Raw genomic sequence first — 26,898 nt, 5'->3', positions numbered from 1 at the left:
TTCCAACCCTAACCATCCTATGATTCTGCAATTCTATAATTTTTGGCTCAGTGGAACCCAATTCTGCTGTAAGCATAACCTCAAACACCAGGAGAACACAAAGACAAAATATTATTAAAAAGATCATTTCCTTGGAAATTTTTATGGCACCAACTTTAGATGAAGTATCCAGCTTTCAGTCACTGCACAAAGAACATATAGTTTTATTGAAGATCTGCTATTGGACAGTTCACATCGGACACAGAGCAGTGCAAGGCTCAGACACAACAGGATCAAGCCTCAAAAGAGGTCGTAAAACCTAGAAAATTATATGGAAGTAGAATTATCACGGAGGAAAAATAAAATAAAAGCGTAACATAAGCTCTAAGAAACATGCAGAGAAGGGGAGGTAGGTTGTTTTCAATGAAAGTATGTCCACTGAGTCAGTTTCCATAGGGCATCCTTGAGCTCCTGGTTCCTCATGCTGTAAATGACGGGGTTCAGTGCTGGAGGCACCAGTGAGTAGAGAACAGATACCGTCAGGTCCAAAGATGGGGAAGAAATGGAGGGGGGTTTCAAATAGGCAACCATGGCAGTGCTGATAAGCAGGGAGACCACAGCCAGGTGAGGGAGGCAGGTGGAAAAGGCTTTGTGCCGACCCTGCTCAGAGGGGATCCTCAGCACAGCCCTGAAGATCTGCACATAGGACAGCACAATCAAAACAAAACAGCCGAATGAGAAACAGAGACTAATCACAAGAAGTCCAGCTTCCCTAAGGTAGGTGTCTGAGCAGGAGAGCTTGAGGATCTCGGGGATTTCACAGAAGAACTGGTCCAGGGCATTGCCCTGGCAGAGTGGCAGTGAAAATGTATTGGCAGTGTGCAGCAGAGCATTGAGAAACCCACTGCCCCAGGCAGCTGCTGCCATGTGGACACAAGCTCTGCTGCCCAGGAGGGTCCTGTAGTGCAGGGGTGTGCAGATGGCAATGTAGCGGTCATAGGCCATGACAGTGAGAAGATAATACTCTGCCATGGCCAAAAAGACAAAGACAAAGACTTGTGCAGCACATCCCATGTAGGAAATGGCCCTGGTGTCCCAGAGGGAATTGGCCATGGCTTTGGGAACAGTGACGGAGATGGAGCCCAGGTCAAGCAGCGAGAGGTTGAGGAGGAAGAAGTACATGGGGGTGTGGAGGTGGTGGTCGCAGGCTATGGCAGTGATGATGAGGCCGTTTCCCAGGAGGGCAGCCAGGTAGATGCTCAGGAAGAGCCAGAGTGCAAGAGCTGCAGCTCCCGTGTGTCTGCGAATGCCAGGAGAAGGAACTCAGTGATGGAGCTGCTGATGGACATTTGCTGCCTTTGAACTTAGAATGCCTGCAAGGAGGAAAAGTCATTAACAAGCTGGAAAGGACTTTTCTGAACACTACCAAAGAAGTTTTGTAAAGACTCTCACCTTTCTACAGACTCTGCCCCCCTTTTTTTTTTTCCATTTCTGAAGTCCTTCCTTTATCTCTGCTGCTGAAGCTCTGGTTTGGTGCTGGCTGAATGTGCCATGAGGAGCTGGGCCTCTGCCCGCTGGCTGCCCAGGTGTCAGATGTGCTCTGCAGCAGTGAGTTCATGGGAATGGTGGAAGCAGGGGCCAGCTCTGGTGTTCAGCTCAGTGAGAGGAAACCACCCCTAATGCAGAAGGGCTTGTCAGCATCTGCACTCCCTGTTCTAATGAACAAGGATGGTAGAAGGCAGATTGAATGTTTAAGTTCTTTACTTATTTCTGTTTTCATGATTTCTGTTACAGTAATTAAAAATTATTTCACGGTACCAGTAACCCCCAGCATTTTGTGCTGCACTCAGAGAGGACAGAGTGAGTCTTGTATGAGAAGAGAATTGCTGTGGCTTAGTGCAGGGTGAGGGGAGCTGGTCTGTCCCTCAGTCCCAGGTGCTCTGGGCTTGCAGCATTCTGAGATTAAACGCAATCGCGCTGCTATGTTTGCAAAAAAGCCAGCAGACACTGCTGAAAGAACAAGGATTCACTGCAGACCACGAAATGACTCACCCTTTTCCAAGGTCTCAGCACCTCATTTCTAGCCCACAGCACTTGTAGCTCATTTCACTGACTCAGCAGCAGGGATTATGTCCACAGCATCTCTGTGCTGAACCATGGGGTGTGCAGGTAATACAAAGATGTTATGAGAGAGTTTTGCATCTCTGAGGGAAACTCACAGACTGGGAGGACACCCCAAGAAGTTATGTTGGGTGTTTGCATGATGATATCTCACAGAGGGAAAAGCAGCTCCTGCCCCAGCCCCACAGCCTGCAGTGCCCACAGCCCCACAGGTGAAAGCTGGGACACTTGTTCCCATGGACACAGCTGCAGGAAAGGACCCACAAGATCAGGGGGTGACTCTGCAGCTGGAACTCCCCTCCCCAGACAGCCTGACAGCAAGAACAAGATCCCAGCAGCAGCACCACAGAGAGGTGGAGGCACAAGGGCAAATACAGCCAGGGTGCGGCTGAGAGAGGACAGGGCAGAGGCAGGCGGGCACTGGGGACAGCGTCCCCCTCCCCCAGCTGTGCGTGCCCCCTCCCCGACACCACCATTGCCGGGCAGCTGCTCTCAGCCCCTGTGCTCTGCAGAGGGCCGTGGGCACGTGGCTGGAGAGCTGCAGCACGGCTCTGCTGGAGCTCTGGCTGCAGAGGAGGGGGTTCATGGCTGGGACCCCACAGCCCTGAGGGCAGAGGCTTGGGTGGGTGGGAGAGGAGGCCAGGGGGCTTGCTCAGAGGAAGGGGTCTGCCCTGGAGGGGATGATACAGAGATTTCTGAATTCTCCCTCCCACAACGTCTGGTTTCTGTGTCCCCTAATTCCTTGACTGTAAACCTGCTGCCTGGGGATTTTCCTCCTGGGAGGAGTTTCCCTGTCTGATCTCTTTTCCCTGTCAGCACTCACAGACCCCATCCCAGCCTCTGTGCACTCACCCTGGCCCTACAGACACCTGCCTGTTTGCAGGGCACTGGCTGGGTGCCTGTTCCTGTTTGGAGGTTCCAAAGGCCAGGGCAGGACAACCCTGCTGAGTGCAGCACGGGTGATGCTGGTGCTGTCCCTGGGCAGAGGAGTGGCTGAAGGCACTTGAGGAGGCTCTTAGCAGACCAACTGACCACTCACAGCTCAGGAGTCTTAGTAAGTTCTTCGAACTTGACAGCTCCTTTTTCCATTTTTTTTTTTTCACCTCTCCACCCCCTGAAATAAGAAACTAAAACCACAAACTTTGGGAGATCCTTAGATTTGTAGTAATTCTGCCCTGACCTTACACATGAAAAGCCCCCTCAGAAATGTCCTGGGGTGAACTGGAGCTGTGAGGAACTTTGATCAACGCAGCAACCTCTTGACAGCAAAAGAACCCTCTCCTGCCAGGAGTTGTTTTTTCTGCCCACAACTTCTCCTCACAGCACTGTTCAGAGCTCCCTGGGTGCTGTGGTTTTGTTTAGTGAGGGGGGGCCTAAGGTGGTAGCTTCTGTAGGAAACTGCTACAAGTCGCTCCCCTTTGTTCAGTGGACTCGGCCGGGCCCAGGGCGGACCTGCTGCTGGCCAAGGCCGAGCCAATTGGTAGCAGAATGTTCCGTGATAACGCCTCTGTGATAACGTGTTTAAGAAGGGGAAAACAGAAAAAAAAAAGAGAGAAGAGAATATGTGAAGAAGCTGAGCGGGGGCAGAGGCGCAGAGGGGGAGGCGCGGGCCTCATGGCCTCACCATCTGGCCTCTCGCCGGGCGGCCGACTGGGCCCGACTCGGCCCAGCCCGGCTGCAAGAAGTGGAGAGGAGATGAGATGGATGATGTGAAGAGATTCTGAGAGGCGTCTGCCAGCCTGTTGTGAAGAATTTCTTGTGCGAGGAACGGCTGCAGACGCCAAGGTCAGTTCAGAAGGAGGGGGAGGAGTAATGCAGTTCCTGGCCAAGATTCCTCTGCAACTTGTGGTGACGACCATGGTGGAGCAGGATGTCCCCCTGCAGCCCGTGGAGGTCCACGGAGGAGCAGAGATCCACTTGGAGCCTGTGAAGGACCCCACATCGGGGGAGGTGGATGCCTGAAGGTGGCTGTGGCCCATGGAGGCCCCGCTGGGGCAGCCGTTCTGGAGAGACTGCACTCTGTGGAAGAGATGACCCATGCCGGAGCAGTTTCAGGAAGGACTGTGGCGTATGGGTGGGACCCCACAATGGAGCAGTGGAGGAATGCGAGGAGTTCTTCCCCCCGACCATGAAGCAGCGGCATAAAACAACGCGTATGAACTGACTGCAACCCCCATTCCCTCTTCCCCCCTGTGCCACTCGGGGGGGAAGGTGGTAGAGATAATGTTAAGCTTGGGAAGAGGGAGGGGTGGAGGGAGGCTATCTTGTTCTCTGTCTCATTCTCTTGCTGTTTGTAGTAACAAATGAATAGTTTTCCCCAAGTTGAGTCTGTTTTGCCCATAACGGTAACTTTAAGGATTTTCTGCCTGTCCTTATCTCAAACATTGCACTGTTTTCCTTTATGTCATCTCTCCCTATTCTCTCAGAGGGTGGGAGGAGTGAGAGAGAGACTGCGTAGCCTGGTCCCGGTCGGGGCTGAACTACAACATTGGGATAGATGAATTGCGACCCTGGCAAGATAAAAATCCCTGCCATGGCACACAGCACCCTGGGTTGCAGGGACCCTGTTCTGAAGGACAGCCGACATGCTCTGTCCCTCTGACGCTGCAGCAGAGAAGCTGTGCTCCAAAGAACGTCCTTTTTCTCTACACTGGGGAAACTGTGAGAATCCTCCTGACAGATCCCACAGGCTGTGGGATGTGCCAGCTTTAGGAGGAACCACAGATGCGTTGCCCTGGAGCCAGAGAATTACCCTGTAAAGTGCTGTGAAGATTTTATACCAAGTGAGCTCTCCTCTCTCCTCCCAGCCGAGGCTGCCTTTCACCTCTCTGTGCCTCACTCCTCTCCCCTCAGCTCCTGCAGGCAGAGCCCTCAGTTCTGCTGCGCTTGGCAGAGGAGCTGCTCCTGGGCAGAGCTGTCTCTCTGCAGCGCTGCCCTGTTACCAGCAGCTCCCTCCATCCCAGGAGCCCGGCCCAGCTCAGCAGCAGAGGCCCAGCCCAAGGCAGCACTTTCTCTGTCCCCTCTGGGCTCCCTCCAGCTGTCCCTGGGGCTGCAGGGGAACCTGCTGGGAAACAGCCTGAAGCCATCACTGATGGTCCCTCCCTCACCTGGGCAGAGACACTTCTCTCCAGCAGTGTACTTTCTCTTAGCATACTCAGATCTAGGTTCAAGAATCACCTTTTCACATCTCAGTTTTAGGCAGGACACGCAGAGAGCGGCTGACATGAATTTCGTTTACCCCTTCTGAGGGGAGAGATTCAGTTGAAAAAATCGAGATATACTCTCTTGGGTTTTCAGTCCTCGGACAGAACAGGACCCAGTTCCCTCCCATGACTGCCACAAACCCACACCAGGTAGGATTCCTCTAGCCTCAGCTCAGATCTGCACAAAACACCGTTGTTTCAGCTCCCATGGTAATTAATGGAGATGGAGATCAGGAGAGAGCCGTTCAGACAAAGACACCTGGTGATATCTGAGGTGTCAGAGGTGGACCAAGATACATGGAGCTGGCTGTAAGCTGTAATGAGGCAGTGCTGAGAGACAGGCCAGCACCTGAAGGTGTCTCTTGGAGGCTGGTGGGGAATCCCTTTGAGGAGGTGAAAGGACAGCAGAAGCCCACATGCAGGACAAGCGAACTTTTCCCTAGTCATGATGTTCAGGCCAGAGGGCAGAGGTGTTCAGCTGAGCACGTGGAATAGAAGAGGGAGAGCTCAGTTTGCCTTTCTCTTCACCATCAGCTGTATTTTCCACCTGTCCTTTGGGTAGAATGGCACTTGTCCCACATACGTCCTTCCTCTGCCTGACCTCAATCAGGGCAGTTGAATGTGGGTTTGATGGCCAAGCATGGGCTTGTAGTGCTACGCGAGACACCAGGGCTCTGCAGCACAGCTGCATGCAGCTGGCACAGACAGCAGCGGCCCTGTGCAGGAAGCCCAGCCCCATTCAGAGCAGCGGTGTGACGGGCGCCAGCCAGGCCATCTCAGACCAATTCAGTGCCTTTGCCCAGTGACTAAATCCCACCGCTGCAGAGACACAAGGTCTGTTCCTTCTCCATCCACTAGACGGATGACAGCACATGAACACAAAACATCTCCCACGGAGGTCTCTGCAAGTGTTCCGTCACTCTCAAACCCTCCTGGTTCTTCTCTCCCCATCGGTTAACCTTCCCATTGATGATACCATCATGGATTAATCCAAGAGGTTTCATAATGTTCCTGTATCACAGGATGTCCTCACCCAAAACCGCTTCCAAAATCCTCTCTTTCTTTGCTGGGGTGGGCTTCACCTCCAGGCCAAAGGTGCACCAATGTCCTCAGGCTGAGGAGCACACTGTTGTGGGAGACAAAGAACCCGTTCAAGTCCTCATGGAGAATTTCACAGCCAGTGACCCTGGGAGTACCTGGAAGGGGAGCAAATCAGCATGCAAAAACATTCTGGAGGTTTCTGGAGTGTCTTGGCAGAGTTTGGGAAACAGGTCTCTGTAGATGGGGTGTCAGATTGACCAACAATGGTGAAACTTATTTGCATCTCTTACTCACCAAGAAGGAAGGTAGGGCTATGTATGTGAAAGCCAGAGTCAGCCTTAGTTGTCATGATCAAGGTCTCACCTCCCAAGGAGAATGAGGAAGGAAACTAGAAAAGTGCAGATGGCCGACCTCCGAGGAGGATGCTTTGGCCTAGTCTTGTGATTTGTAGTGGGGGAGCCCATGTGAGCAGCACAGAAGGGCAGAAGAGCTCAGTAGAGCTGGTCTTCAAGGACAGCGCTTTTCAAGTCCAAGACCATCTGCACCAAGAGTCAGGAAAAGAAGAAGAGATATTCAGGAGAGAAGCTGGAGGAAGCAGGAAACTCATGGGAAAGCTCCATGGCAAAAAGGAAGCGTACAGGAGATGGATGCAGGGCAACTCCAGGCCGGTCAGCCTCACCTCTGTGCCTGGCAAGGTCATGGAGCAGATTCTCCTGGAAACCATGCTAAGGCACATGGAGAGCAAGGAGGTGGTTGGTGACAGCCAACATGGCTTCACCAAGGGCAGATCGTGCCTGACCAATTTGGTGGCCTTCTATGACAGGGTGACAGCATCGGTGGACAAGGGACGAGCAATGGATATAATCTATCTGGACATCTGCAAAGCTTCTGACACTGTCCCGATCGACATCCTTCTCTCTAAACTAGAGAGATATGGGTTTGATGGACGGACCACTCGGTGGATAAGGAATTGGCTGCTCAACCACACACAGAGTTGTGGACAACGGCTCAATGTCCATGTGGAGACCGGTCACTTGTGGCGTCCCTCAGGAGTCCGTGTTGGGCCCGGCCCTGTTCAACATCTTTGTCGGCGACATGGACAGTGGGATAGAGTGCACCCTCAGCAAGTTCGCCCATGACACCAAGCTGTGTGGTACCATCGACGCACTGGAAGGGAGGGATGCCATCCAGAGGGACCTTGACAGGCTGGAGAGGTGGGCCTGTGCCAACCTCATGAAGTTCAACCAGGCCAAGTGCAAGGTCCTGCACCTGGGTCATGGCAATCCCAGGCACAAATACAGGCTGGGCGGAGAATGGATCAAGACCAGCCCTGAGGAGAAGGACTTGGGAGTGTTGGTGGATGAGAGGCTCAACATGAGCAGACAATGCGCCCTTGTGGCCCAGAAGGCCAACCGCATCCTGAGCTGCATCAAGAGGAGCGTGGCCAGCAGGTCGAAGGAGGTGATTCTTCCCCTCTGCTCTGCCCTTGTGAGACCCCACCTGGAGTACTGTGTCCAGTTTTGGAGCCCCCAACACAAGAAGGTCATGGACCAGTTGGAGAGGGTCCAGAGGAGGGCCACAAAGATGATCAGTGGGCTGGAGCACCTCTCTTATGAGGACAGGCTGAGAGAGTTGGGGCTGTTCAGTCTGGAGAAGAGGAGGCTCCGGGGAGACCTGGTAGGGGTCTTCCAGTACCTCAAGGGGGCCTACAAGAAAGATGGGGAGAGGCTGTTTAGTAGGGCCTGTTGCAATAGGACGAGGTGTAATGGTTTTAAAATAGATGGGGGTAGATTTAGGTTGGATATTAGGAAAAAATTTTTTTATAATGTGAGTTATCGAACACTGGAACAGGTTGCCCAGCGAGGTGGTGGAAGCCCCATCCCTGGAAACGTTCAAGGCCAGGCTGGATGAGGCTCTGAGCAACCTGATCTAGTCGGGGATGTCCCTGCTTCTTGCAGAGGGGTTGCACTAGATGACCTTTGAAGGTCCCTTCCAACCCTAACCATTCTATGATTTTATGATTCTATGAAGTACCCAGCCTTCAGTCACTGCACCCAGGAGATATTGTTTTATTGAGAAGTTGCTATTGGAGAGGTCACATTCGACACAGTGTGGTGCAAGTCTCAGACACAACCAAATCAGGACTCAAAAGAGGCTCTAGAGAGTCTAGCGAATTATATGTAATTAGAATTGTCAGAGAGGAAAAATAAAACCTCCTGGCCTAACATAAATTCTAAGAAACATGCAGAGAAGGGGAGGTAGGTTGTTGTCAGTGAAACTACATCCATTGTGTGAGTTTCCATAGGGCATCCTTGAGCTCCTGGTTCCTCATGCTGTAGACGAGGGGATTCACTGCTGGAGGCACCAGTGAGTACAGAACAGTCACCGTCAGGTCCAGAGATGGGGAAGACATTGAGGGGGGCTTCAGGTAGGCAACCATGGCAGTGCTGATAAACAGGGAGACCACGGCCAGGTGAGGGAGGCACATGGAAAAGGCTTTGTGCCGTCCGTGCTCAGAGGGGATCCTCAGCACAGCCCTGAAGATCTGCACATAGGACACAACAATGAACACAAAACAGCAAAATGAGAAACAGAGACTAATCAGAAGAAGTCCAGCTTCCCTGAGGTAGGAGTCTGAGCAGGAGAGCTTGAGGATCTGGGGGACTTCACAGAAGAACTGGTCCACAGCATTGCCCTGGCAGAGTGGCAGTGAAAATGTATTGGCAGTGTGCAGCAGAGCATGGAGAAACCCACTGCCCCAGGCAGCTGCTGCCATGTGGACACAAGCTCTGCTGCCCAGGAGGGTGCCGTAGTGCAGGGGTGTGCAGATGGCAGCGTAGCGGTCATAGGCCATGACAGTGAGAAGATAGTACTCTGCTGAGATAAAAAAGAAAAAAAAAAACCTGTGCCGTACATCCTGCGTAGGAGATGGCCCTTGTGTCCCAGAGGGAATTGGCCATGGCTTTGGGAACAGTGGTGGAGATGCAGCCCAGATCAAGAACAGAGAGGTTGAGGAGGAAGAAGTACATGGGGTTGTGGAGGCGGTGGTTGCAGTCTACGGCAGTGATGATGAGGCCATTTCCCAGGAGGGCAGCCAGGTAGATGCCCAGGAAGAGCCAGAAGTGCAAGAGCTGCAGCTCCCATGTGTCTGCAAATGCCGGGAGGAGGAACTCAGTGATGGAGCTGCTGTTGGACATTTCCTTCCTCTGGGCACTGGGGTCCTGTCCAAGTCAGAAAAGGCAATTTCTCATAGAACCATCACCGTCCCCAAAGACTCTGTCCTTCCAGAAAGACCTTCATGCAGCTCCCTGGCTGAGCTCTGGGTTCTGCTGGCTGAGGGTGAAATGGGGAGCAGATGGTTCTGCTGTGGGCTCCTCAGGAGTCAATGCTGCTGTGCACCAACAGGCAGGTAGGAACCAGCAGTGATGTCTGTTTAAATCCCCTCATGAAATCAATGACATTTCAGCATTGTCCCTCCCAACTCACCTGGCTGCAGAGCAGAGCTGTGGGGGGTTGGTTATGTTTTTTTTGTTCCTGCCTCCTGTCCCACCTGAGGAGGGTTTGCTGAAGGCAGACATCCCTGGCATCTCTGCTACACTGCAGGTGCCATCCTGGGAGCCCTGGGAGGCAAAGGGACAGAGCCTTGGTGCACAGGGAGGACAGACAGTATGTCCTTCCGTCCTGCTGTCAGCTGCCCTGGGCTCACAGCTCTCTGAGCCAGAGGATGAGCACACTCAGCTCTTCCCCTGAAAGGAACTGGACGCTGCTCAGAAGAGAGGAACCCAGTTTCAAAATGCAGATGATCTCCACACTCCCCTCTCCAGGGAAGAGCTGTCAGCCTCTGGATGCCCTGAAGATGGGGTGTCCTTAACAGAGAGCCAGCTTCATCCCCACCCTCTGGACTGCATTGCCCAGAGACCCACAGGTCAGAAGAGGGCTTGGGCACCTTGCTCCCATGGACACATCTGCACGGCAAGGCCTGCAGGGTCAGTGGCTGAGCTGCTGCTTAACCCCCACCCCCAGAGAGCCCGAAAACAAAAGCAGCAGCAGCAGGGGCAGGTGGAGAAAGAAGGAGAAACTCCCCAATTTTTCTGCCCAGGGCAGCAAGGCCAGGGCGGAACAGAGGGGCACTCGGGAGTCTCCTGTGCTGGAGGAGGCTGCAGAGGAGGAAGCTCCTGCCCTGGACCCCAGGGCCCTGAGGGCAGAGGCTCTGATGGGTGTCAGAGGAGACGGAGAGACTTGTCGGGGGGGAAAAGCACGTTCAGTGCAGGGCTAACAGGGAGATGCCCAAATCTCCTTTCCCAGCCGATGCTGTCAGCACTTTTCTCTCCCTCCCGGTCTGTGGCTCCAGGGCCTGGATGGGTCCTTGCCAGGAGCTGCTTCTCTGTCTCCGTGTCTGCTACCTGTCAGTGCCCACAGACCACATTCCACACACTGTGTGCTCCAACCTGCCCTGCAGACCCCTCCTGGCAGCAGGGCACTGCCCAAGAGCATCTCTGTGTTGGCAGAGGCTAAGGAGCAGCTCAGATGAACCACGGTGATACCACTCAGGTGATGGGGCTCTCAGCAGGCAATGGAAGAGGTGAAGGGACGTTATCAGCCTCCTCACAGACCCACTGACCTTTCAGTCCAATGTCGTGGGAGTGTCAGTCTCTTGTGCATACCTGACAGCTCCTTTGCTCTTTTCCCCCACAAACACAGCAAGGGACTGAAAGCACAGACTTCAGGAAGCACCTTTCCTTCCAGGTGGCACCTGCTTTGACGTGCTTCTTGGAAAGCTGCTTCTGGCAATGTCCTGCAGTGACCTGGAGCTGTGAGCAGCCCGGACCAACACAGAACTCTCTCGACAGCACAGGGACCATGCAAAGGGTCCCTTTTCCACCCACAGCTTCTCCCTGCAGTGCTGTTGGGAGCTCCCCGGGCAGGCTGAGTGCTGAGCCTGGCAGAGGCAGGGTCCCTGCCCCAGCACACAGCCCCTGGGGCGCAGGGACCCTGCTCTGAAGGACAGCCCTGGGCACCCCTGGCTGCACACACACATTCACACCCTGCAGCCGTCCCTGGGAGAAGGCAGCCGTCGTGCCCTGTCCCTCTGGCAGTGCAGCAGGGAATCCCTGCTCTGAAGCATCTTCTCCTCCTCCTCCTCTACATTGCAGAGAGATCTCTGTGGGCTGTGGCAGCTGGACGAGACCCCTCCAGGAAGCTCCTGTTCATTGCCCTGCAGCCAGAGACTTACCGTGCAGAGGGCTGTGAAGGTTTCTCCTCCAGTGAGCTCTCAGCCCAGGCCGCCTTCAATCTCTCTCTGCCCTGCCTGTCCCCACTCAGTGCATGCAGCAGTGCCCTCAGCCCTGCTGTGCTTTGCAGAGCAGCTGCTCTTGGGCAGAGCTGTCTCTCTGCCGTTCTGCCTTCTTGCCGTGAGCTCCCTGCGTCCCAGGAGCCTAGAGCAGCTCAACAGCAGAGGATCAGCCCAAGGCATTGTAATGACCTCTCTGGTGGGTTTGGGGATGAGTTGATGAATCTCAGACACTGTAAGGAAGTTGATGAAACCTCTCCAGAAGTCAAAGTCAGATGCAAACTCCAAAGTTTCTTGGAGCCTTAATGGGTCCCACTGAGGGACATTACTGACAAGGCCTCCCTGGGGCTGGTGAGAGCAGAAACCTGGAGGCAGAGATGACAGGGAAAGGAAATGTAGAGGTGGCTCTGGTGCTGAATGAACCATAAAGTGACAAATTATGTCAAAGTGTTCAGCCCCAAATCCCAGCCCCTGGGAAGGGAGATCCTCACTCGTTGATCAAGGCTCTTCCTGGGGCACTGTGATGTGGGGATGTGTGGTGCCAAGGGCAGGACTGTGGTACGACACCTCCCAGACTCTGAGGATAAGGTGTCTCCAAATAGCCAGCAGTGGCAGACACAACAGCCATTGCCAGCAGGAGAAAGTGCTCAACTTTCTAGAGGACTTTCAGTCTTTCCACGTCCCCCTGCCATCTCCATCACACGCTGCCCTACAGCATTGCCTCACCTCTGCCTCCTTCCCCACAGGCTGTGCACATCCACCCTGCTACTGCACCTCGCTCTCACCTGAGCATCTTCCTTCCTTTACTGATATCTCTCTGTCCTCCCTGGCCTTCCCGTGAAACACAGACCCTTGGGCTGATCCAGGGTGACCTGCTGCACAACAGCACTGCTCTTGAGTGACATTTCCTTCTCCTGGTGTCAACTCTGGACCTACCAAGATGAGGTTGATGTTTGTGTGCAAAGTTGCCCTTTGTGGGAGAGAGCAGCAGAGGATGGAGGGCTTTGTGGGAAGGATGTCACAGACTTGTACTATCTACGGTGAGGTTTATAAGAAGACACTTTGGTGAAAGGCAGGAGCACAGGAGGCAAGGAGGGAAAAGAAGAGAGGGTCAGGCTCAATATAGGGAGACACTGTTGCAGCACGTAGACAGTGAGACATGGGAAGCCATTTCCCCAAGAGTGTGTGCTTCATCCATCCCTGGAAGTTTCTCATACACATCTGGATAAAACCAAGAGCAGCTTGGTGTGATCCTGCTTTGAGTAAGCTCTTACTCCACAGATATCTTGCAAATTCCCTTGCAGCCTGAATGACACATTCATTGCTGCGCCTTCACGTCCTCAGCGTTAGGGAAATCACTCAGATTCCCACTGACTGTGGAAGCGATTCATATCAAGTAATGGCTGCATCACAGGCACCCGAAACAGCCCCAATGACATCTTTGGCCTCACCTTTAATTTACTGGTTCCTTTTCCCCCTCACAAGTTCTTCACTTTTATTATCCTTATGGCTTCCAAGACCTCCAGCCTACCGTGGCTGGCTGGGATGGAGTTCATTATCTTCATAGCAGTCCACATAGTTAGAAGTTTTGGATCTGTGACCACAGCAGCGTTGATAATGGATCCATGTTTTAGCTGTTGCTGAGCAGTGCTTGCACAGTGCCAAGAATTTTTCTATTCCTCACACTTCTCTGCCCATGAATAGGCTGGAGGTGGGCAAGAAGTTGGGAGGGGACACAACCAGGACAGCTGGCCCCAGTTGACCACAGGGATATCCCGTACCACGTGATGTCATGCTCAGCAATACAAGCTGAAGGAAGAAGGAAGAGGGGGACATTTGGAGTTACGGCATTTGTCTTCCCAGGTAACCATGACTTCTGATAGAATCCTGCTTCCCTGAACACCAGTCTGCCAATGGGAAGTTGTGAATGAATTCCTTGGTTTATTTTGTTTCTGGGCACAGCTTTTACTTTACCTATTCAAGTTTCCTCATCTTGACTCAGGAATTATTCTCATTTTGCCCTTTCTGATTCTCTCCTCATCCCTCAGGAGAGACGAGTGAGCGAGCAGCTGGATGGGGGCTTAACAGCCACGTTATGGACGTATTTCTGTTTTCACTTGCTCTACAATTTCTTTCCCTTCTTAATGATGGTAAACGTAATTTCTTTACTTTTATTGATGTGATGCATTCTTACTTGACTGGGCAGCTGTAACATAACAGAGTTTAGCCGCTGGTATGGAGTTTTTAGAACAGTGCTTTTCCTCTCACTGCACACTCTGTGTTATCATTTCATGGTAAAACCTATGTTCTGGTTTTGTTAGTGAGGGGGGGCCTAAGGTGGCAGCTTCTGTAGGAAACTGCTAGAAGTCGCTCCCCTTTGTTCAGTTGACTCAGCCAGGCCTAGGGCAGACCCACTGCTGGCCATGGCCGAGCCAATTGGTAGCAGAATGTCCCGTGATAACGCCTCTGCGATAACGTATTTAAGAAGGGGAAAACAAAAAAAAAAGAAGGAGAGAAGATGTGAAGCAGCTGAGTGGGGGCAGAGAGGGGGAGGCGCGAGCCTCCCCCTCTGGCCTCCTGCTGGGCAGCCGACTGGGCCCAACTCAGCCTGGCCTGGCTGCAAGAAGTGGAGAGGAGATGAGAAGTGAATAAGATGTAAAAAGGATCCTGAGAGGCGTCTGCCAGCCTGTTGTGAGGAACGGCTGTAGACGCCAAGGTCAGTTCAGAAGGAGAGGGAGGAGTAACGCAGCTCCTGGCCAAGATTCCCCCGCAGCCCATGGTGAAGACCATGGTGGAGCAGGATGTCCCCCTGCAGCCCATGGAGGTCCATGGAGGAGCAGAGATCCACCTGCAGCCTGTGGAGGACCCCACACTGGAGCAGGTGGAGGCCTGAAGGAGGCTGTAGCCCATGGAGGGCCCGCTGGGGCAGCTGTTCTGGGGGGACTGCACCCTGTGGAAGAGATGACCCATGCCGGAGCAGTTTCACGAAGGACTGTGGCCTGTGGGAGGGACCCCAGGCTGGAGCAGAGGAGGTATACAAGGACTTCTTTCCCTGACGATGAAGCAACAGCGTGAAACAATGTGTGATGAATTGACCGCAACCCCCATTCCCTTTCCCCCCTGTGCTGCTCAGGAGGGGAAGATGGTAGAGATAATGTTAAGCCCGGGAAGAGAGAGGGGTGGGGGGAGGTTATCTTGTTCCCTGTCTCATTCTCCTGGTAGTTTTAGAAAATAAATGAGTATTTTTCCCCAAGTCGAGTCTGTTTTGCCTGTAACGGTAACTTTAAGGATTTCTCCCTGTCCTGATCTCAAACCTTGAGCCATTTTTCTTATATCTTCTCCTCCTATTCTCTTGGAGGGTGGGGCGAACGGGAGAGAGACTGCGTAGTCTGGTCCCGATCGGGGCTGAACTATGACACCTGAACATAGGGAAAAGTTCGCTTGTCCTGCATGTGGCCTTCTGCTGTCCTTTCACCTCCTCAAAGGGATTCCCCACCAGCCCCCAAGAGACACCTTCAGGTGCTGGCCTGTCTCTCAGCACTGCCTCATGACAGCTTGCAGCCAGCTCCATGCAGAGGGATGCAAGATTTGCTTCTTGCTTCCTCCACTCATTATGACATCACAAAATGTCTCGGAACAGCCTTGCTATGACATCATCCTCCTCTCTCAGCATCCTAAGATCCATCCCATCTGGTGCAACGGACTCTTAAGCACTGACCTTACCTAAGTAACCTCTGACTCCATCTCCATCCACTGCTGTGTTTTGGCTGGGCTCTGCCTTTTAGGCACACGCAACTCAGAGACCTTGCTGGAGAAGACAAAGACCGATCTAGTCCTCCTCTTGCTAAACCCAGCAGTGGCCACACATTCTCTTCCTTTCTTCTTGACCTTTTCCTCAAGTAGGAACAGCTGATTGTTGTGCTCCTGAACTCCCTTGCAAGTCTCAACTCTGCAGCTTTCCTAAAACCAACCCTATTTCTGAATTCCTTCTTTCTTTCAAGTCTCCGCATCCATCTCCTGTATGCTTCCTTTTTGCCATGGAGTGTGAGCGACCGAGGAACATACGACAAAGACTCAATATGAGTAATAAGCGTAGTTTGATTTATTAGTCCCGGGTGCGCATATTTATATTGCTAAGATAAAATATGCCTACTAGTCGTTGCGTGATTGGCTTAAACTCTAATAGTTACATTTGCATATCCCTCCTACTTGCAGTTAGCTAATCTGGAAAGTCTGTTAACCTGGAAAGTCCCGTACTTTTCATGTTTTCACTTTCTCAAAGTTGTTTACGATCTTCTTCAAGGTTGCTTCGTTTACTTTCTCACAGGAAGCTTCATTACTTTCTCACAGGCGGCCTCATTATTTTCTCACAGGTGGCTTCAGTACTTTCTTACAGGCAGCTTCAGTACTTTCTCACAAGCGGCTTCAGTGATGTCCTTGAGGCCTGCTGCTCACAAACATAACAATTCCATTCGGTCTGGATTGTTCACTAAGTGCCCCTGGTACTCCAGGTATCCAACAAATCCCCCTTTTTGTTTTGAACAGTCCAGACCCAGTTTCATCATAAGTTCCATAGCTTTCACAAAGCATTTTAAAATATACCCCAAAATCATCAGTGTCAACAGCAAACCCATCAATAATACCAACCCATAAACTATCAAATCTTTTAGCCAGCCTGTGACCCCCAAGGATTTCAACCAGTCTGTTAACCTGCTTTCCACTTGTATTGCATGCATGTTGCATCATAACTCTGCCAACTGATAGCGTATCGACTTAGAGTGATCAGAAACATTCATGCAACACATACCTTCAAAATCTTCACATCCATGTCCATGCGCTAATAACAAAAAATCAATGGCTGCTAGATTCTGCAAAAATATCATGACGCAGGCTATCCATGTCTTCTAATAATCCTGATAACATGCTAGAGGTTAAATTCATTTGCTTTTGTGCCCAACAAGCTAATTTATTTAAGTTAGCTAAAGTTTTTGCAGTTGCTGCCCAAGGAACAAATAAAGATAATGCTATCCGCTCAGCTGTACCCAACAGGGTTAAGTTGCCATCACAATGGGGGGTCAATACTTTTAGTGACCTTCTTGCTTGAGTATGATACCGTAATGTTCTCATAGGTGGAGCAAACACTATCAATTTTCCAAAATAACATGGTCCTCCTATGGCCCTTTTTGCTACTCCTGACCTTATTTTACTACAATATCAACTAGGTTCATGTAGGCCTCTACTGAATCTCCCTTCTTTTTTTTTTTTTTTTTTTTTTTTTTTTTATGAGCCAGATTGTCGGTATTGAGTTGTTAATCATTTTTTGCAAGCATGGTATGTTAATGATTATGCCTAGTATGATGCCTAGTATCACAATTCCGATTTTAACCAGGGACAGCAACCACCCAGTTATGCCACACACAAGCTTAGTTAATAAAATTACTGATCACACGTTATACATATTCATTATTATGAAGCAAAGCTAAGTTTCACTACCTTCTAGTAATTTTCTACTATAACATTTTTCTACTATTGTGGATATAACAACTCCAGTAACTTTCTTATCTACAAGAGCAATGACTAGTTTTCTGCAGGCCTCTGTTGAAACAAGCCATAAATTCTGCTAACAATGTTTTGTATCTTAAAGCTTCCCTTCTCATTCCATGGCTTTCTTCTTGAGAGCATGATTGCATTCCTCCCCCAAGGTCGGTGTGCTTTCACTGATACCGTACTGGCTCAGCGAAATACCACATCTCCCCCTTCTTTGTTTATGAGAAGAGGCTTGTTTCAACGCTTTATCTGTTAAAGTCTGCACACATTTTAAGACACAGAATATAGATCAAAATACATCTATAAAAGGAATGAATAAGCATCCTACAGCTATTAGTAACAAGCTTATATCAAGTCACCAAAAGATTTCTGAATATATCAAAACCATCACTTTGTTGCTGGTTTTGTACTCCTTTTTGCAAGTTTTGAATACTTTGGTGAATAGATTCCGAATGATCAGACAGATTCATGCAGCAAAGCCCATCAAAATCCTGACAATCATGATTTTGTGCTAATAATAAAAAAAAAAAAATCTATTGCTGATCTATTCTGTTACTAACCCAACTACGCCAAAGACACCGCTGAGCAAGAGGATGATTATCAGCTGGGTCAGAGCAGAGAAGGGAGGCAGGCGCAGCACCCTCAGGGCGTCCCCTGTTGTAAATAAAGTGTGCTCTGGGTCCGTCCTCTCCCCTTCGCTCCGAGCCACCTCTGTTGATACCCTCAGCAGATTCAGTGAAAGAGTACTGACCAGGTGTTGCTGCATGTGTGGCCAGCACATGCAACAAGGCCTGTCAAAATATGTGCTCTGCAGGCTAACAGCGGTTCTGTTTTGTAAAGTAGCATAGTATATAGAATCTACATCAGTTAACAGCGTTAATAGTGCTGATGCAGTTGTATTTATTTGCTTAGCAAGCCAACAGTCCAATTTATTTAGCATAGTTAACGCCTAGGCACTTGCCACACCAGGTGTAAAGACTGAAGCAGCAATAATTTTACTTGGTTTCCAAATCTCTGTATTGTCTTGGCAATCAGATTCAATGCTATGTATGCTTCGTTTAGGTCTTTTATGCTGTCTGGATTTTGATATGTGCTCGCATGATTACGTCAAGCTGTGTCGTTGCAATGTATAGATCTTAAAGCATTTGCAATCATTACCCCTCTAGAAACATTAGCTCTTGAATAGTTAAAAAATAGACAGAAGTCCATCTTTACTGATCCCAAAAAGTTCCATCTTTTGTAGTTTTAGCACTCAGCACTCGTGGTTGCTGCTGTTTTACACAGAGTTGCCGTCCTACCGGTATCTGGCAGGTCAACCAAACATGTTCTGAAATACCCGCAGACGATACAGACAGGGATCCACTTGTTCACTGCTCCTGTAAAGACATAAGCGTATCCCTTCCCCCATGTTATAAGAGGGAACGGTCCTTCCACTTATACAAAGCTCGACTCAGACAGGAGTATCTGTTAACCATGTCAGGGGCGGGGGGGTGGGGGCGCCTGGCGGCGGCCGTGGCCCCGGGCATATAAGAGGAAAGAAAACTAAAACCCGAGGTTTAAGACAACAATAGGGAGGGATCCTTAAAGCCACCACTACAGGCAAAACAGACCATCACTAAAACCAAAGCAGGATAATGAAAAAAGGAACAAGACAACCTCCCCCCACCCCTCCCTCTTCCCAGGCTTAACACCATCTCCACCTCCCTCCCCTGCCCCCTGAGCGGGACAGGGATGGGGGGCGGGAAGAGGGAATGGGGGTTACAGACAGTTAATCACGCACTGCTTTATTGATATCAACGGTTTAACGGCTGCACCTACAGCAGCAACCATGACCGGAGCCTTTTCTTGTTCTAACATTCGCTCGACAGCTTCCAGCAGTTGCCCTGTACTAGATCCTTTTGGCAGCACACTAAGGGCTCTTTTAGTTTTTTGCGTTTGTTTTTGTTTTTTGTTTTTTTTTCTTTTTATCATTAGCATTATTAAAGGCAAGCATATCTAAGAACTTTGCTTTCATGTCATCATCCAAATCAGGGTGAGCCATAATTGCGGTGTGCAACCGATCAATAAATTTCCCATATGGTTCTGTGGGACCTTGCCTTACTGACGTAAAGGCAGGTCCGGACTTTTCATTGTACACCCTAGCAAGCGCTCTATAAGCCAAACCTTGGCCCAGTTGTAACACTTTGGTAGCAAATTACGCTTGCCAATCAGATCGTGTGTAGGGTCCCGCTCCCATCAGCATTTGAGTTTGCACCCCGAATAATGGATCACCCTGTTGTCGAGGCGATGCAGCTGCCCTATCACAAGCAGCCTGCCAGTACTGAAAGAACTGCAGCTGCTGCGACGGTAGCAAAAGCATCGGGACAATCGTTCTAATATCATAAGGAGTTAACAACTGTGACAAAAAAATATGCTGCAACACAGATTGAGTATATGATGATTTTAGCCCATACTGAGTAACTGCATTTTTAGCTTCCTTCAATATTTTCCAGTCTAATGCCTGCCACACACCTCTCCCGGTATTATCAGTCACAACTGGAAATGCCATGGGCAAAGGCTCTCCTTCTATCAAAGCATCTCGAATCACCTCTTTCCACTGCACTATCGGATTCAAAACCCCGGCCCCTCCCGCCGGCATCCCTTGCAAAGGTGCAAAAAGACTGATCTCACCCGATGCTCCGTTCGGAACGAATAGGTTGGATGCTGGCAGGTCTCGATGTGGCACAGGCGAAGGAGTTGACAAGTTTCCCAGCGACGCTTCTAGGCGAACCTCTAGGGCTTCTAGCCTTTTTAGTGTCTCTTGCAGCTGTGCGTCCTTCAGGCCGGATGAATGTTCATCCCCCTCTTCCTCATGCCGTGGTGGCAGGGAAGAAGGTGGTAACGGGGGATAAACCGGAGCTGCTGGCGCCGGCGAAAAGGCTCGTGACTCTGAGTCTGCACTGGCGCAGCGTGGCGGGGTGCCTGGCGGTGGTACATCTGATGGTGGTGAAAAGCCTTTGGCAGCTTTTCCCTCTGGTGCCCACATATCTATAGTTACGGGGGCTGTGGCTGCATTTCCTGGAGTCCTTGCTGGGGCTCGAACCCCCCCACCCTCAGCACGAGCCGGGGCAGCGGCAGGGCTCGTTAAGCCCGAGAATGGCATGCTAGTAGTGGAGGTGGACCCGTCGGCTGGAGTTAAGGCCGCAAAAGCAGATGTGGCAACTGAATGCTTGGCTTTCATGCTTATCAATGTTTCATTAATTAGCCTCCACACGGTGAAGAGTTTGCTCGCCTCCTTTGATCCTTTACTTATTTCATCCCACAGCTCTTTTCCTATCTTTTCCCATGTCGGGAGTTCAAAAACATCATCAATTGTGGGAATTAATTCCCTTTTCTTTGCCCACTGCAGCAAAGCTTCTAGGACGGCCGAGTCATAACTCAGTCCTCTCATAGAGAGCATATGTTGGAGGAGCTTAACCACTGCTGACTCCTCTTTGGTCAGTGTGGACCCCATCTCCTCCCCGGCCACTAGCCTGGCCAAGATGAGATTCCCTCCGCACCTTTTGTACCTTTTTGCGCTATAGCGACTTCCCGAGTGCCGGGGCAGCACTCGCCTTCGACCGGCTTCCGCCCCCTCTTCTTTTCCTATTTCGGTTCTGTCGGGATGTCCAACGCCGATCTGAGGGTCCCTGTTCGGGCGCCACCTGTTGACGCGGAAGTCACGGACACTGCTGATGACCAATATGATCAAGCAAATGCCAATTTATTGTTGATACATCCCGGTTAATATAGCCCTTCTAATTCCGTATCATGCGCAAGCTCTCTACTAATTGGTTAACTATATCATGCACGCGCTCCTAGCTAAAATATGATTCGTTAAGTCTCTATGTTCACGCGCACGGCTCTCTCCACCTGCACCCTGCTTCACGTTCAGCCCCCAGTCACGTATGCCAGCTGTTTTCCTTCTTCTCAAGGTTGCTTCGTTTACTTTCTCACAGGAAGCTTCATTACTTTCTCACAGGCGGCCTCATTATTTTCTCACAGGTGGCTTCAGTACTTTCTTACAGGCAGCGTCAGTACTTTCTCACAAGCGGCTTCAGTGACGTCCTTGAGGCCTGCTGCTCACAAACATAACAATTCCATTCAGTCTGGATTGTTCACTAAGTGCCCCTGGTACTCCAGGTATCCAACACCTGCTCCTTACAGGGGGGTTGGACTAGATGACCTTTGAAGGTCCCTTCCAACCCTAATCATTCTATGATTCTGTGAAATTCTCCATGAGGACTTGAATGGGTTCTTTGTCTCCCACAGCAGTGTGCTCCTCAGCCTGAGGACATTGCTGCATGTTTGGCCTGGAGGTGAAGCGCATCCCAGCAAAGAAAGAGAGGATTTTGGAAGCGGTTTTGGGTGAGGACATCCTGTGATACAGGAACATTATGAAACCTCTTGGATTAATCCATGATGGTATCATCAATGGGAAGGTTAAACGATGGGGAAGAGAAGAACCAGGAGGGTTTGAGAGTGACGGAACACTTGCAGAGACCTCCGTGGGAGATGTTTTGTGTTCATGTGCTGTCATCCGTCTAGTGGATGGAGAAGGGACAGACCTTGTGTCTCTGCAGCGGTGGGATTCAGTCACTGGGCAAAGGCACTGAATTGGTCTGAGATGGCCTGGCTGGTGCCCGTCACACCGCTGCTCTGAATGGGGCTGGGCTTCCTGCACAGGGCCGCTGCTGTCTGTGCCAGCTGCATGCAGCTGTGCTGCAGAGCCCTGGCGTCTCGCGTAGCACTACAAGCCCATGCTTGGCCATCAAACCCACATTCAACTGCCCTGATTGAGGTCAGGCAGAGGAAGGACGTATGTGGGACAAGTGCCATTCTACCCAAAGGACAGGTGGAAAATACAGCTGATGGTGAAGAGAAAGGGAAACTGTCCTGCCTAAAACTGAACTCTGAAAAGGTGATTTTGGATATTAAATCTGAGTATGGTAAGAAAAATACAGTGCCAGAAATAAGAGAAAGTACACTGCTGGAAAGAACTCTCTCTCTCACCAGCTGAGGGATCATCAGTGATGGCTTCAGGCTGTTTCCCGGCAGGTTCAGCTGCAGCCCCAGGGACAGCTGGAGGGAGCCCAGAGGGGACAGAGAAAGTGCTGCCTTGGGCTGGGCCTCTGCTGCTGAGCTGGGCTGGGCTCCTGGGATGGAGGGAGCTGCTGGTAACAGGGCAGCGCTGCAGAGAGACAGCTCTGCCCAGGAGCAGCTCCTCTGCCAGGCACAGCAGAACTGAGGACCCTGCTGTAGGAGCTGAGGGGAGAGGAGCGAGGCAGGGAGAGGATAAAGGCAGCCTGGGATGGGAGGAGAGAGAAGATCTCACTGGGGGAGAAATTTTCAGTCCCCTACGTGGTAAGTACCTGTGTGAGGGGCAATGTGTCTGCTGTTTGTGAAAAGACCTCCAAAATCTGTCACATGCCACAGTCAGGAGGACTTTCACTGTAGAGGAGCAGGATGTGCTGCACCATCAGAGGGACAGGGCACGACGGCTGCCTTCTCCCAGGGACGGCTGCAGGGGTGTGAATGTGTGTGTGCAGCCAGGGGTGCCCAGGGCTGTCCTTCAGAGCAGGGTATTTCCAGGACACTTTTCAAGAACCACATCCAGACAGGAACTACCTGGAAGGAAAGCTGCTTTCCAGGGGCTTTTTGCAAGACAGTGACTGATCAATAGGTTCTCAAAGAACACAGGGCACTGCCCTATGAGCCCTTCGCTGAACCTGCTTTTCCCAAATCAAGCCTCCTTGCTCTCCCCACTACCCAGCAGAGCCTCTGCCCTCAGGGCCCTGGGATCCAGGGCAGGAGCTGCCTCCTCTGCAGCCAGAGCTCCAGCACAGGAGACTCCTGAGTACCCCTCTGTCCCTCCCTGGCCTTGCTGCCCTGGGCATATGCACAGTGTCATTTCTCCTTCTTTCTTCACCTGCCCCCGCTGCTGCTGGTTTTTTTTCTGTCTCTCTTCAGATGGGTGTTTCAGTAGCAGCTCAGCAACTGCTCCTGCAAATCTACCATGCAGATATGTCCAAGGTGCCCAATCTTCCCTCTAACATACGATGACTATGGGCAATGGAGTCCTTGGGACGGGGATACATGACTGACCCTCCGATAAAGACACTTCATTTTCAGAGCATCCAGGTGTCCAGAAGCACACAGATTATCCCCAGGGATGGGAGCGTGGAGATCCTCTGCACTTTCAAACTAGATTCCACTTTTCTCAGCAGTATCCAATTTCCTTTCAGGGGAACATCTGAGTGTGATCACCATCCAGACCAAAGAAGTGTGAGCCAAGGCCATCTGGGAACAAGACTGATGGACAGAGCAGCTCTCCACTCTATGCACTAAGGGTCTGTCCCTCTGCCTCCTAGGATCACACTGTAGCAGAAAGATAGCACTAGCAGAAATGCCAGGCATGTCCACCTTCATAAAAACCTTCTCATATGTGAGAGGGGAAACAGGAACAAAATACACACGCCCCGCTCCCCTAGCTCTGTACGGCAGTCAGGTGAATTGGCAGAGAAAATGCTGAAAAGTGCATTGATGTCAAAAAAACTTTAATCAGAGATCACTCCTCTTTCCTAATCTGCTTTTGCTGCACAGTAATTCTGACTCCCCCACAGCAAGGACCCCTGCTCCCCATTGCCCGCTCAGCCAGCATCAACCAGAGCTCCAGCCAGGGGGCTGCATGAAGGGCTTCCTGGAAAGACAGAGGCTGTATAGAGGGGATTGTCTGAGAAATGAGTCCTCACTGATCCCTGCCTGTTCCTCCTCAGGCCCCTGTTACCAGAGGGATCAGATGCCCAATGGCACGTCCATCACGGAGTTCCTTCTCCTGGCATTCGCAGACACACGGGAGCTGCAGCTCTTGCACTTCTGGCTCTTCCTGGGCATCTACCTGGCTGCCCTCCTGGCCAACGGCCTCATCATCACTGCCACAACCTGCGACCACCGCCTCCACACCCCCATGTACTTCTTCCTCCTCAACCTCTCTGTCCTTGACCTGGGCTCCATCTCCACCACTGTTCCCAAATCCATGGCCAATTCCCTCTGGGACACCAGAGCCATCTCATACCCAGAGTGTGTGGCCCAGTTCTTTATGTTTCTATTTTTATTATCATCAGAGTTCTATCTTCTCACTGTCGTGGCCTATGACCGCTTCGTTGCCATCTGCAAACCCCTGCACTACGGGACCCTCCTGGGCAGCAGAGCTTGTGTACACATGGCAGCAGCTGCCTGGGGCAGTGGGTTTCTCTGTGCTGTGCTGCACACTGCCAATACATTTTCACTGCCACTCTGCCAGGGCAATGCTGTGGACCAGTTCTTCTGTGAAGTCCCCCAGATCCTCAAGCTCTCCTGCTCAGATACCTACATCAGGGAAGCTGGACTTGTTGTGTTTAGTCTCTCAGTAGCATTTGTCTGTTTTGTTTTCATTGTTGTGTCCTATGTACAGATCTTCAGGGCTGTGCTGAGGATCCCCTCTGAGCAGGGACGGCACAAAGCCTTTTCCACGTGCCTCCCTCACCTGGCTGTGGTCTCTCTGTTTATCAGCACTGCCATGTTTACCTACCTGAAGCCTCCCTCCATCTCCTCCCCATCTCTGAACCTGGTGGTGTCATTTCTGTACTCGGTGGTGCCTCCAGTAGTGAACCCCCTCATCTACAGCATGAGGAACCAGGAGCTCAAGGATGCCCTACGGAAATTATTTGAGCACATGCTAATTCATTGTCTTCATAGGACCTCTAGGCTGTGTAATGAATAGCCAGTGAGAGAAGGAGTTAAAGAAATCTTAATAGATATGGCATTGATTAATTATTGCTGTGCATCCTAAGGAATCAAGTTGATAAATAGTGCTTAATGTTTTGTTAACTACTTGCTTAATAATTTGCTAACCATTGTGCAAACTATTTGAAGCAGAAAGTCTTGCAATTCTTCACGAAAGACAGTTCCCGGTAAGGACTAGGGGAGTCGCTTCAAGAACCAGCTAAAACTGACCCTGCAGCTTGAATGAAAGCCAAGGGATAACTGAGTTTGCGCAAGAACAAAAGGTTACTAGCGGTGACGAAGAGGAGTCACCTGCCTTCATCCCCACGACCCCCGACGACCACCACCAGGAGGCACTGCGCAAGCCCAGACAGGAGGAGTTTATGAAAATGACCCCTTGGGACTAATTTTAATACGAAGCGGGGATAGGTCATGCATATGTATAGGCGTATTGTGAAACTTTATGTATATGTAACATTTGGTTGTATAAATTTAAAGTGAGTTGCCACGTAAGGCGCGCACGGTTTTGGTGGGACTACCCCCCTGTGCTGCCCAGCGCTGAATAAACATACCTACTTTACAATCTTACAGATTGTGGAGTCCGTTTTCCGCACGTCAGTTTGGCGAGCCAGGCAGGAGGATCTCTGCTTGGCTGCGGGATCGACTGCGGAGCGGACGCCCCTAGGCGCGCCCCGAGCACTTTCCTCGGAGGAGCCTCCGCTGCCAGCCGCTCACCGCAGGAGCAGACAACAACCTCCTGAAGCCGCGGACCAAACGGTATGTTTAATGGTAGGGGCCTGTAAGTCGTACGCGTGGCTGGGGCAGCTGGTAAATCGCGCAGAGACGTCTGGCGTGCAGCATAGTCCCCGTTGGTTGGGTACCCAGGTTGGTTTGGGGCGCCAGAGGGGACTCGCTGACCGATAGAGCGGCCGCTAGCGATCTTGGGGGTAGATCGAGCGAGTCCGAGGTAACCGCTGCATCCCATTGCTGGGAGCCAGGATGGACCTGCTGATGATCGGTACATGAGAAGCAGGAGAAGGGTAAGCGGGCCTCTTTAACCCGGATTTGGAGATAGTTTAACATCAGTAGGTGAGTTTGTTCTTGCAACCATTTTGCAGCTGCTTTAAAAGGCTGGTATGAATGAGGGATCCCTGTGCTGTATGGTTAAGAGAGTGTGGTTGAGTGATTGATTGTAAGTGTGGTGTGGAGGAGTGAAATAGTTTGTCTAAATTTGAATCATTCATTGAGACCCTCTCACAGAGGAAATATAAAATGGGTAACACTCAAGGGGGAATATTAAGGAAAAGCCCCCTGGGCTGCATACTCGCCCACTGGAAAGATATTGTCGGGGGTGGAGGCACGGAAAGTAAAAAGACTCTTATTAAATATTGCAATCAGTGGTGGCCATTGTATAAGTTAGAGGGTGAAGTCAAGTGGCCGTTCAATGGAACGTTGGATTACAATACTTTGTTGCAGCTTATGTTGTTTCTTAGAAGAGAAGGGAAATGGGACGAGGTGTCGTATGCAGATATGTTTTTTACCCTACGAAATCACCCAGAGTGGCAAAGGGACTGTGGGATGATATCCCCGCAGGACCCTATGGTACTCGCACTCGAACGGGAGAACAAGGAGGGTGGGGGCAGGTTAAAAAGGTGCTGTTCATCATGCAGCATTGGGCAGAGGTGTACGAAAGCAGATAAAGTACGCCAGGTTCCAGAACAAGATTTAAGTGATTTGTTTAAACCTCCCCCCCGATCACAGGACCAGGACGCAGACTCGGAAGGGACATCGAATCCCCCTGATAGCCCTGTATCTTCCCGTACTAGACAGAAATCTGCTCCGACAATCTTACAAGCACCCCTCCGGGAGGCGGTGGGGCCGGATGGCGGAACAATGTTAATTAAAGTACCCTTCTCCACCGCTGACTTGGGAGAG

At 51.1% G+C, this 26,898-nt stretch overlaps 2 protein-coding genes across 2 annotated transcripts; one reads left to right on the top strand and one right to left on the bottom strand.

Moving 5' to 3' along the window:
- Window positions 1-399: 399 nt before the first annotated feature.
- On the bottom strand, window positions 400-1,161 carry LOC147599866 (olfactory receptor 14C36-like). The gene has a single exon (XM_086753699.1). The coding sequence runs from the start codon at window positions 1,159-1,161 to the stop codon at window positions 400-402; it is 762 nt and encodes a 253-aa protein (XP_086609825.1).
- A 22,837-nt stretch (window positions 1,162-23,998) lies between these two features.
- Window positions 23,999-24,961, top strand: LOC147599865 (olfactory receptor 14J1-like). Its single transcript, XM_086753698.1, has one exon. The coding sequence runs from the start codon at window positions 23,999-24,001 to the stop codon at window positions 24,959-24,961; it is 963 nt and encodes a 320-aa protein (XP_086609824.1).
- The last annotated feature ends 1,937 nt before the right edge of the window (window positions 24,962-26,898 follow it).

Source organism: Chlamydotis macqueenii, chromosome 8 (assembly GCF_036417535.1).
Source record: "Chlamydotis macqueenii isolate bChlMac1 chromosome 8, bChlMac1.mat, whole genome shotgun sequence".
Lineage (NCBI taxonomy): Eukaryota > Metazoa > Chordata > Aves > Otidiformes > Otididae > Chlamydotis > Chlamydotis macqueenii.
This window is presented reverse-complemented; position numbering and strand designations above follow the sequence as displayed.